Source organism: Musca autumnalis, unplaced genomic scaffold, assembly GCF_047663935.1.
Source record: "Musca autumnalis isolate F117 unplaced genomic scaffold, ASM4766393v1 scaffold_1, whole genome shotgun sequence".
Lineage (NCBI taxonomy): Eukaryota > Metazoa > Arthropoda > Insecta > Diptera > Muscidae > Musca > Musca autumnalis.
In genome coordinates this window covers 62,029,242-62,042,243 of record NW_027411644.1, presented here as the reverse complement: position 1 = coordinate 62,042,243, position 13,002 = coordinate 62,029,242, and the positions used below count along the sequence as shown (strand labels likewise).

General features: G+C 33.0%; 1 protein-coding gene across 2 annotated transcripts in view; it reads right to left on the bottom strand.

Moving 5' to 3' along the window:
• Positions 1-2,539: 2,539 nt before the first annotated feature.
• RhoL (Ras-like GTP-binding protein RhoL) overlaps positions 2,540-13,002 on the bottom strand; it is a 34,461-nt gene continuing 23,998 nt past the window's right edge. The window contains exons 2-5 of one of the 2 annotated variants that reach the window (XR_012411804.1): positions 5,042-5,279; positions 4,128-4,964; positions 3,809-4,081; positions 2,540-3,628 (exon numbers count right to left, since the gene is read on the bottom strand). Coding sequence is in view for 1 of the 2 variants with exons in the window: in XM_073977733.1 (XP_073833834.1) it covers positions 4,641-4,964; positions 5,042-5,275 (558 nt within the window). In the remaining variant the exon portion in view is untranslated. Of the gene's footprint in view, positions 4,965-5,041; positions 5,280-13,002 lie in introns of both variants that reach the window. The other variant, XM_073977733.1, reaches the window with a different exon arrangement.

The window sequence follows — 13,002 nt, the reverse complement described above, 5'->3', positions numbered from 1 at the left end:
AGTTCAAAATTGGCACGGCCTTCTTTGTTCCTTTAATTTTTTATTATGTCAAAAATGAAGTAGGCAAGCAAGGTAAACAGGCGAGGCTGCTTATGTACCCAGGGCTTTAATCCGACAAAGGGCTTTAATGTAATCAGGGTGTTATTTTCCTTAATGCATTGGAATTGGCAATTTCTACCATTGTATTTACATGTCCTAGCACAATGTAAGCGAAATATAGGTCGTGCAAAACAAAAAGTTTACATCGCTCAAAACGTAGACAAACTTTTTGACGGCTTGAATTTCAGGCATAGTTGTCATTTTAGTTTACTCTTTACGTGACCTTGTTCAATAGACCTTGGAATAAGTCTTGGAGGAATAAGAAAGTGTTCATTGGACCATGGAAAAAATTATAACTTATGCTGCTATAGAGGTCTACGAGTAGGCTTTTAAGCAAACTAATTTATTGCCTATGTATGATTTAAAGGCGTGTTAAAACTATACCATACCCAGCAAAAAAGTTTGGAAGTAGTGCAATGCAGAGTTATGATTTCAATACATCTTTCGATGCAGTCCACACGGAGTTATGAAAATGCACTCTGCTCGATACATTTCAGAAGCACTCGCTTATAGATCCCTAGCCAAGCAAGCCAATTTTTTGATCCCTACAGTCGCAGACTTTTTTCTGAACACAAGAAAGAGTGTCTAAAATTATAAGGATTTGTGTAAAAAAATAAAGAAATACAAACTAAAGATACGAACATTGCTGTAATTCACGAGACGCAAATTATTTTTGAAGTGGAGTTGGAGTTTTTTGGAAATCTGAACTGAAGTAGGAGAAAAAATTAAAAACCATTTGGATGATGAAGCAATATCAGTTGCGGTGTCACAAAAAGCAGAGCAGAGGAAGTAAACGCAGTTATGATCAAATTTAATGGAGACTTAGTTTTTATAATTTGTATTAGTGTAATAAAGTTAATATTCTTGTTTACACGAATAAGCAATGTATTTTATTTATTTTGGGATATTTGCAATGGCTTGCATTTTATAGCATCTTTAGACTGCATTTAAATTCAATCCAAAACACTACATCAAAGGCTGTGATTTGGATCGAAAATGGAGTGCATCCTAGCTGTGTGCCGTGGAAGCAAAATGGAGTGCATCCTAGCTGCGCGCTCTCTTGTAAAGTTCATAGGTGAACTCATAGGAAAAGATGTACTCCAGCGGCAATTGTTCTAGTGATTTAACTGCATCCGCGGATGCAAACTTTTTGCTGGGTAGTGAAATAAGATGTTACATCAAATCATACCAAACGTCAAATTTGGTCACAATCATGGTACAATAATACAGGTACTACACCAAAAATGCTGATTATCATTATAGTGAATAAAATGACATACAAAACGTAAACAATCAATTCACAGTAATGCATTATTGTAAACAAATTTTGACATTTAGACTGATTGTGAGCAACTGATGTAACACCTTCTTATTCCGCCATTAAAAATATTTTGTTTAGACTATGTTTTAGCTAATCTAGTGGGTTTAAGCTGTCATTATCATACAATATTTATCAAAAAATCGAGATAATGCTTTTAATCATCGTAAAACTGCATAGTCGAAACCGAGTTATAGGCCATGCTCTAGTCTACACCATGGCACAATAATACAGGTACAGCGGCAAAAACAGCTGATTATCACACCAGTTGTCAAAATTCATTGTTATGAATAATATCATATACAAAATGTAAACAAGCAATTCACAATAATACATTATTGTAGCCAAATTTGACGTTTGGTATGATTTGATGTAACACCTTCTTAACGTAGTATTAGACTATGAAATTATACTATGATTTAAACTGTCAATCCCATACAATAAACGTCAAATAAAATCCAGTGGATTTAGAACTACGATTTATTTGACGTATATACTATGGAATTGACATTTGAAATCGAGTGGATTTATAAGTCTAAATGTACTATTATGGGTATTTTACAAGATATATTTTTTACATATGAGTTGTCACTTTGCATATACATTTTGTATGGGAGAAGTGACAACTCATATGTAAAAAACATATCGTGTAAAGTACCCATTAGGCCCTTTCTTACATCTTGTCTTTAAAATCCATTTTTGTTATCGCTTACTTAAAGAAATGTAAGGAATAAAGTTCGCATTACCAGTGATTTGTTATTACATCTTCCATTTAAACTAGAAGTTGTATTTTGTAAAAATATGGCAATATAAAGCAAAAAATCTGTATACTTCAAGTTTTCTCAAATCTGATTGGTTGATTTGAATTTGCTGACATTTTTTCTTGCTTTTGGTGCAGCATACTCTCGGGCGCAGTTTAAATTTTAAAAGGAACACAAAGTTCCTTTTATTTTATCTGAAATTTATTCTTATAAGAATAAATATTCTAATAAGAATAAAAACCGGATTATCCGTCCGATAACGACCAATATTTAACTACCGAAAGGATGTAATAATGGACCTTATTCCACCATGGACTACACTTACCCCAAGCATTTTGTGCAATACTATTCAATAACATTATTTTTTGTTGTTTTATATATGACTAGTTTATTTAATAATATTATAATAATTACATACATGCATTTTCAATTATTTTATATTAACTTAACAAATAGCACATAACATACATACAAAAAATTAGTTACCTACATTCATATATATAGTACATACAGTTTAAATATTATTTACTTAAATTTGAATTATTTTTATAATAAAATATAGAATAATGTTTACATTTGTTAATATTTCTAGGGAAAATAACATTATTATTTTCTCTCAAAAGATATGAATTTATCAAAAAACACTTTGGTCAAATTACTTTTCTTTTGTAATAAATGGATTGCTGAAATAAAAATAAAATGAAAGAAAAAGTTCTGATATTAAAGGATGTGATAGTCATATAAACGATCGATGTGTTTGAACTTTAGAGATGAATAAGAAGGAGTTCCAGTAGTTTCTCAAATGCAAACCAAACGTCAAAATTTGTTTAGTATTGTTTTCATTTTGTATGTGATTTCATTCACAATAATGCATTTTGACGTAAAAAGTGTTTACTGCGCCGTGATAAAGGCCTCGGCACATACGGCGCGTTGAGCGTTGTGTTACAACAACCACATGAAAACTTCAAGAACAAACTTGGCATCACTTACACATTTTTCATGTGGTTGTTGTTTTCAACGTACCGTATGTGCCGGGGGCTTAAAGCCCTCGGCACATACGGTCCGTTTAGTGACACGTTGGGACACGCGTTGTCCCAAAACAGTTAAATTATGTTTAACTTTAATGCGTCAGCCATGTTGTTGTTTTTCAAAAAACTTGGCTTCACTTAAACTTTTTTCATGTGGTTGTTGTAGCGCAACGCTCAACGCATCGTATGTGCCGAGCGCTTAATTGCTTTATCCCGATTCGTTTTACACATACATATTTTCATTCTCAAAATAATCGAGATATCAGCCTATACTATTGTGATTGAAATACCAAAAAATACTATTGGTGGAACACTCTAATACCACGTTTGCATTACAGCTTTTTACCGGGTTAACCTTCATTATGAGGATTTATTTGGATGTATAGGCAATAGACATTTGAAACCCTGTGGGTTTATAAAATCTGGTTATATGCAAACGTAGCAAGATCTATTTATAAGGTCACATAAGGAGAAAAAGTACAACTCTGATTTGACCGAAAATTCTTCAATCTGTCAAAATGTTTGTTTACGTTTTCATACAATTAATTCACAATAACAAAAAATGACAGATTGAAATCAATCAGCTGGTCGTTTTACGCCACCTTATTATTTCATCATGCAAACGTAGTATAACATTGCTCTCTTATAGCTGGTTTATATTTACGAAATGTACTCGATTTCAACTGTCAATTCCACTATTTAAACGTCAAATGAAATCCATTGGATTTTAGATGAGATTTCATTTGACGTATACAGGAATCCACTAGATTTCGTAAATGTAAATGTACTATTATTTCGTTTCAATAAGTCAATTTTATTAAACAAATGAAGTATATCTCCAAAAACTGTTCTGTTGCAAATATCTTTAGTAGTGCCTAAGGATGACTGGCCACACATCATGTAACATGTTTCAAAATCGACATGTCTTCAGTTTCTCGTTCATATTATTATTTTTCAAAGTATATTAAGTAATCGTTTACATGCCATCAAATCATTTAATATTTTTTTTATAAAACAATCACAATTTACAACTTCATCATACAATTACTAATATTTATATAACACTTAATAATTAAACAAAAAATAGTAGATCGTCTAAATTTAATATAACAATATGATGTTTTTGTATAAAGAGGAAAGAGTGTGACGTATAGGAAATGAAAAAAGAAAAACAAAATTAAGAAAATAGATAGTCAAAGAGAATAAAAAGAAAACAAACTAAAGGAAACTATGTTTCCACATTTAAAAATAATGAAACGTTACGAAAATAGCAATAGAAGTATAATTTAAAATTAATCATTTCTTTTTGTTGTTGTTATTTTAGTTATTATAAACTAAAGTATTTTGGAAAAAATACTTGTTCTATGCATCATCATCTTCTAAACCGTGCTTTTTTAATAGTTTTGTTTTTTATGGGCACCATTTAACTAAACTCTATAGGAAAGTACATTTATGTGGACTACTTTTGGGTTTCTTTTCGACTGCGCGTACCGCTTCTTCAAATACTGATTCTAGATTGACCTTCTTTTTGGCTGAACATTCGACTAATGAATGGGCATGAATCTCTTTTCGCAAGCGTCTACCTTCTTCTGTGGTAACAAATTTCTCCGATTTGGGTACACGTAAATCCAACTTGGTGCCCACCAATACTACCGGAACATTATTGGAGAAATGTCGTATTTCAGGCCACCATTTACTTTTGATATTCTCAAAAGAGGCACGACTACTTATCGAATAGCAAAGAAGGAAACAACTTGTCTGCAAAGAAGAAGAAGAACAAGAAAGAATACGATAAATTGTAATCATTATTGGCTTAAGTTTCATTTGCCACTTACATTGGGATAACTTAGTGGCCGTAAACGTTCATAATCTTCCTGACCGGCAGTATCCCACAGTGTCAAACTGTATTCTTTATTGTCCACCGTAATGTTACAGGCATGATTATCGAACACTGTTGGTATATATTCTTCGGGAAATTCGTTTTGTGTATAGGTTATAAGTAGACAGGTCTTGCCGACCATACCATCACCGACTATGGTTATTTTAAGGGGACGTACACTGTTTGTCATTGTGCTGAAATTATAAAAAAATAATTAATATATATTTAACAGAAAATTTTTATAAAAATACAAGTTTTACTCGGAAAATGGTTCATGATAATTGAAAAGAAAGAAATTGTTGGTCATAAAGTGTATTGCAATTTACATTAGAGCTTTTTGTCGTGATAACCTCCTTTATGCTAAGTTTACATTTACGAAATCAACTCGATTTCAACTGTCAATTCCATAGCTCAAACGTCAAATGAAATCTCATCTGGATTTCATTTGACGTGTAACCTATGGATTTGACAGTTGAAATCGAGTGGATTTCGTAAATGTAAACCAAGCATTAGGAGGATTTATTTGAGGTATAAGTCCCAATTTACATTAGGCGAGTTTACTTGCGGCAATTGTCAGTTTGTAGGTGAGAGAGGGGACTGAGAGGCAAAGGGTTACCATATGCCTCACCTCTCTCTCCATCAAACTAACAATTGCCGCAAGTAAACTCGCCTAATGTAAATTGGGACTATGCAATGAAATTGGCAATTTTTCGTTCGACATAGTGAAACAGGCTGTAAAACTGAAAACACATCCAACGTTTGAGTAATGTTTTGTGTCAGTTCTGGTAGAAGAATAAAAGACAATGCGCTGGCAAGTTTTAATTTTTCTTTATTCTTCTACATGAAATGACACAGAACTTTACTCAAACTTTGGATGTGTTTTCAGCTTTATTGCTTCACCAAACCGCTTTTTTGGTACCACACATCGAAGCGTGACATTTTTGGCGCCGGCGATCATATGTTTTGAGTAAACAAAAATGTTTTTTGCAATTTATTAATTTTTCCTCAAACATCGTATAGTTTTTGTTATAATTTATCGGAAAAATATAATTTAAAATGAAAATAAGCAAGTCACCGCCAATTGTTGTTGTTAAAATTGATTGTGTTCTGTCAAATGAAATGTCAAATATCAAGCCGAATACGAATTCCAAAGTTACACAATTTTTAACTTTGGGACCTGAAACCTTGCTTCGTTGTGGGCTGTTCTATTGAAAACAGTACAATTTAATATCTCGCTTTCACGCCAAGCAAGCTTTTTGTCGGGTTAATATTCTTTATGAGGATTTATTTTACGTTTGGGCTTTGTAATTGACAGTTGAAACCCATTGGGTTTATTAAATTCGGTTAAGGCCATGTTTATATTAAGGCGAGAACACAATGGATTTTTGTTGCTTATTCTTTCCGCCTCGCTTCAAAGCTCAAAAGTGAAATTGTGAAATTGTACTGTTTTCAATAAGACTGACCACAACTAAGCGAGGCTTTAGCCCACAAAGTTGAAAATTGTTGAACTTTTGAATTCTTCTCCTGGCTTCATTTAGTTTCGACATTCAATTTGATATAAACACGTGTTCAATCTGAAAAATAGAATTTGGTTGTAATTTGTATGTTCGGTACTAATTATTTACGAACAATTCATATTAAAAAATTTAATTGTATTTGATATATTGAAATAATTATGTTTTCAGCGCCCATGAATTTTACGCTTCTATGTTTGATACCATGGCACAATAATAAAGGTACAACGGCAAAAGCAGCTGATCATCACACTAGTTGTCTAAATGCATTATTGTGAATAAAATCACATACAAAATGTAAACAAACAATTCACAGTGATGCATTATTGTGAACAAATATTTGGTCTGTTCCTTTACTTTTGAAAGTGGTAAAACCGGCAAAAGTAGCAAAAGTTGTAATCTGCTTCCATATGAATTGTATGGTGTCTAAAGTAAAGGAACGCTTTTCGAGTAAAAAGTTGTAAAACTTGAAGATTCTTGCACGTAAAGGAACAGAGCTATTGACGTTTGGTATGGTAAATGGCCCGATTATTGTTATTGATGTAATGCTTGGTTTACATTTACGAAATCCACTCGATTTCAACTGCCAATTCCATTGATTAAACGTCAAACGAAATTCAATGGATTTCAGATGAGTTTTCATTTGACGCATACACAAAGTCCCGGTCCACACTAGCGTGAATTTCATTAAAAATTTCATGAAATTAGGTGTTCTTAAATCGAATTCCCCACTACAGCAATTTTATGATTTTACTCTACCATGGAGGTCGATATAGAGACGCATAATTTCATGCAACTTTTTCAATGAAATCACTCTAGTGTGGACCGGGACAAAGGAATTGACAGTTGAAATCAAGTGGATTTCGTAATGTCAACCAAGCATAACACCTTCTTATTCCGCCATGTGTGATACCATGAAATAAGCGGCCTAGTGAAGAAATAAGCTAAGCAGGAAAATTAAGCAATGAGGATTTAATGAGGATTTATTTGACGTATAGGCAAAGTAAGTGACATTTGAAACCCTGTGGTTTTGTTAAATCCGGTTATATATAAACGTACTATAAGTGCTAACGGGGTATTAGGTGTGTTTTATTTACAAATACCATATTTTAACTCAAATATTTTCTAGACTATATAGACATAATAATAAAAAAAGAAACAAAAAAAGTAATTTCGAATGACAAATGTCAATATAAAAATTCAACAGAATCTGACAAAGGCAACGACTGCATGTAGAAAAGAAACATAATTCGCTTTAATGAAATTTGAAGAATATCAATGTCGAAAAATAGTTCATTGTTTTGTTATTTACCTTTTATATTTTCTCACATAAGTTTATCGACCCCCCAGTTTTTGTAGTTTATTTGGTAGGGTTACATCACATACATCTGTATGTATATAAACAAATAAACTTTGTATGTAAATTGACTAAAGTTTGTTTTTTTTTTTGCCTGTATGCATGGTAGAATAAAGTAAAGGTAGGCCACAGCTAACAGCTGATTACAATTTTTTTCTTTTTATGGCCTAATCTGTCAAAAGCAGGGTTGACATTTTGTACTGTTTTTGACATTATGCAATCATAAAGGTAGATGTATCGCTGAATTGTTCCAACAAAAAACTTCTGCTGTAACACTATATCTTAAAATTGAAAACAATGACAAATAATGTGTATTCGCGTGGTAAAATAAAATTTTTGATTTTTTAGCAAAACATACGAATGAACAATTTATCAAATATTGATATTAATTTAAATTTGTTCCATAAGTACGGGAATGTAAAAATTACAATTATTGTATAAATTCTGCTGACATTTATCTGCAAATCGGATGCAAGCAATCACGACGTCAGATTAGCCAAACTTGTCAAGTAGAAAATAAGTGAATGACATTTTGTTCATTGTCATAAGTTTGGGAAGAACTTTTGCTATTTTTGGAACACTTTTCCAACACGAATATTCTGGAGCCTAGCTAAAGAAATTTTTAACATATAAAAAGTGAAGCTCTATGTTCCATATGTTTATGTAATACGGGATAGCTATGCAGGTACATCTACCATTATTATTGTACCATGCCATTTGACGTTTTAAGCCATGGCTGCAGGTTGGCATTTCTCAGTGATTTTCATACCTGGCCTACCTCTACTTTATTGTACCATGCCTGTATGTTTGTAATAATTATCTATTTGCTAATTACTGTCTGTTTGTGGAATTTTAAATATTTCGTCATATAGATGTAAAAAATTGAGAATAGTGAAAAACTACATAAGCGAAAAGTTTTTAAGATTTTTATTATTTTTGAAAGGCGATAGTAATCTTCACAGAATTGTCTAATGAATTCTCACTAGGCGTTTACACCAGACAATTTCTCTCCAATTTGTCGGGACGCCTACCTCACACAGACAAGTTTTGGTTTTTTGACAATCAATACATGTTTTCTGTCATGTATAAACGCAGGGTAAATGCGTATTATGTCCAAAATGGGAATATTTTTGTCGATTCGGCGAGAATATTCCGCTATTAAGTGATTATAGTAGTTTTCAACATTGATTTTAAAAGAATTTCACTTATTAAAATTATTTTACGTGCGGAAAATTCCGATGGAAATATTCATGATTGCCCTGATTGTCTAAAGGCCCGCGTACATAAGCTGCCTTGCCTGCTTACCTTGCTTACTTCTGATAAAAGAATAAAAAAAGAAAAGGGCAACCCAGTTCGAAATTTCCTCGGCCTTCTTTATTCTTTTATTTTTATTATGTCAGAAATGAAGCAGGAAAGCAAGGCAATCAGGCAGAGCAGCTTATGTACGCAGGCCTTTACAACTTCCAGGGCGCTTGCATTAAGGCCTGCGTACATAAGCTGCTCTGCCTGATTGCCATGCTTTCCTGCTTCATTTTTGGCATAATAAAATAAAAGAATAAAGGAGGCCGAGAAAATTTCGAACTGGGTTGCCCTTTTCTTTTTTATTCTTTTATCAGAAGCAAGCAAGGCAGCTTATTTACTCACCCCTTTAGAGCTTTTTGTCGTGCTAACCTTCTTTATGAGGACTTATTTACACTGGAGCGATTCCATTGAAAAAAAACATTATGAAATTAGGCGTTCCTAGATCGATTTCCCACTACAGCAGTTTTATGATATTACTCTACAATGGAACTCGATCTAGGGACGCATAATTTCATGAAATTTGTGCAATGAAATCACTCTAGTGTGGACCGGGACTTGCGCTATGTAAATGACATTTGAGACCCAGTGGGTTTGTTAAATCCGATTAAGTGCAAACGGCGTGTGCATTAGAGCATTTTGCCGGGTTAATCTTCTTTATGAGGATTTATTTGACGTTTGCGCTATGGAATTGATATTTGAAACCCAGTGGGTTTATTAAATCCAGTTATGTATAAACGGGGTATAATTATCGAATTGAGCGGATTTGTTTTAATCCGGCTTAAATCCTCGTGTTTGTACCAAAAATTTCCAACTGTTGCAATATGTTTACATTTTTGACGGCCAGCTGATAGAGTTAAACCCATGGTGCAATAATACAGGTACTACATCAACAACAGCTGATTATCACACTAGTTGTAAAAATTCATTATTGTGAATAAAGTCACATACAAAAGGTAAACAAGCAATTCACAGTAATTCCTAAGCCTATTTTGGCCCAAAATTCTTCAATATGTCAAAATGTTTGTTTACGTTTTCATACAATTAATTCACAATAACAAAAAATTGACAGATTGAAACCAATCAGCTGGTAGTTTTACGCCACCTTATAATTTCATCACGAGCAGGTGGAAACTGTAAACAAAACTTTTGACAGAATAGTCTGTTTTTATTTGACCTTGTTAATTCATTAAGTCCCGGTCCACACTAGCGTGAATTTCATTAAAAAATTTCATGAAATTAGGCGTTCTTAAATCGAATTCCCCACTACAGCAATTTTATGATTGTACTCTACTGTGGAAGTCGATCTAGAGACGCATAATTTCATGCAATTTTTTCAATGAAATCACTCTAGGATGGACCGGGACTTGCAAATCTATAATTAATTGACATTTGCCTATAAATGCAAGTTATCATTGTCGTACTGTTTTTTTAGATAGATGACTGTTCAGACTTGTTGGTTAGTTACATATTAGAGTTGTAATCAGCAATTAAACATAGTAATAATGTACACATAAATTTAGTTGGAAATGATAAAGTATATAACACGTTTCCCCCACTTGGCGCATTACTGTTGTGATTTACATGGGGGAAATGGTTAAATGGTGTATTCACACTCCCCCATTTTGTAGATTTAATTGGGATTTTTTTGTTGGTGCTTTGCGAAACCCACAATACCTGGTTTATCTCTATGGATAAGGATGGTTGGTAATAAATACGATAAGCGCGAACTATGGAAAGGTGGACCTTTTGCCAATATTTATTAATATTTTCCCTGCCTTTTGGAACATTGCAAAAGAAATGCGGAACCAACAAATTTTGCAATTCTTTCCTGTGCCTATAATAGTATTGTCGTGTAGTTGAAGGTAATAATCAGATTGCATATGAAATTCCACAAATATTGCGAAAAAAAGAACGAAAACAAACAGGTAAGTAATGCGTGTGTGTGGTTGACACAATATATATGAAATCATACTTTTGTAGGTACGTTGTGTCGTTCCACTTATCTTATCATCGTCGTAAACCTCTTTACTCTGTTCTGAAATATAACAAAATAAAGGTATGGAGATAGGCGAATGAATATCAAGTAAAATAACATCGAAATGAAGAAATATTTTTGTAGCTGAGTAAAATCTTATCGTATAAATTCGATTGTAAAGGTCACATAGCGCAGGGGTTGAATATACAACCCTGAAAAAATGTTGGCAGCATACAGGGTTATATTTTACCGTTAAAAAAATATATAATAGGACAAGTGAAAGATAACCGTTGTGAAGTTGCTAAAAGAAAGCGAAAGAGAGTGAGAGATAAATGAGATTTATTGAGTTTCAAACGCCAATTTCATTACATACGCGTCAAATAAATCCTCATAAAGAAGTTTAACCCCCAAGATCTATTCGCCAGTAGTGGAATTCTGCAACTCATTTTTTGAGTTACCGACATGAGTCGGTAAAATTAAAACGGAAAATTATGAATGAAAAGTATCAAGAAATGTTGACATCACTCTTTCTATCGATAGGACTTTACGACTACTTTTTATTGATCGCTACAGGCCTGGGTACATAAGCTGCCTCACCTTCTTGCCTTGCTTTCCTGCTTCATTTCTGACATAATAGAAATAAAAGAACGTTTTTCGATTTTTGCCGGTAACTCAAAAAAATGAGTTAGAGAATCACACTACAGGGCATGTAAGTAGCACTATAACAACTCTATTTTGGTCGAAAATTCTTCAGTATGTCAAAATGTTTGTTTACGTTTTCATACGATTTATTCACAATAACAAAAAATTGACAGACTGAAACCACGACGCTGGTGTTTTACGTCCCGTTATAATTTCATCATGGTTAACCTGGCAAAAAACTATAACATAAACAGGCTATTATATAATATTTTTTCGATTTATAGATTAATTTTGAATGAACTCATAAGCTTTGTTCCAGAACTAAACAGTTTTTACATTTTTGACAATTTTTGCACATTTTACCCGAAAACTCGTTCCCGTACACAAAAAATAAAGTAAAAACTTTTTACTCGACAAATTTGAGCTTGTAAAAAATAGTAACATGACATTTGTTCCATCTTTTTTGACGTTTGTTTTCATTTTTGCGTTCCCGAACTTTAAAAAAAAACCTTTTGTGTTACAACAATTTTTCTCTCCTTTACGAGTTTTACTATTAAAAAGTAGAAAAACAATGCTATAATTGATGGAATATCTTTCAATTGTGCCATGGATCGGGTACTCGATCTACAACAGCTGATCAATAAAGCCGCATTTACATCATATATATTTTAATAAACGGTGTTATTTTATATTCTATTCTATGGAATTGACCATGGCACAATAAAGGCCAGAACAGAATCAATCGTCGTTTGCTTTGCTTGCTTCCCAAATGTCAAATTATAAAGGATGGCAGAGCCTCCTAAAGGGGAACGAATGCGGATTTGCAAAGAGGCTCTGGCATTCCTTTATAATTTGACATTTGGGGAAGCAAGCGTGATTCTGTTCTGGCCTTAATACAGGTACAGCGGCAAAAACAGCTGATCTTCATACCAGTTGTCAAAATGCATCATTGTGAATAAAATCACATACAAAATGTAAACAAGCAATTCACAGTAATGCATTATTGTGAGCAAATTTGACGTTTGGTATGATTTCATTTAATACCTTCTTATTCCACCATGGAATTGACAACTTAAATAACGCATGTTTTATATAACACGTTAGATGTAAATTGCGTTTAAGTTGTC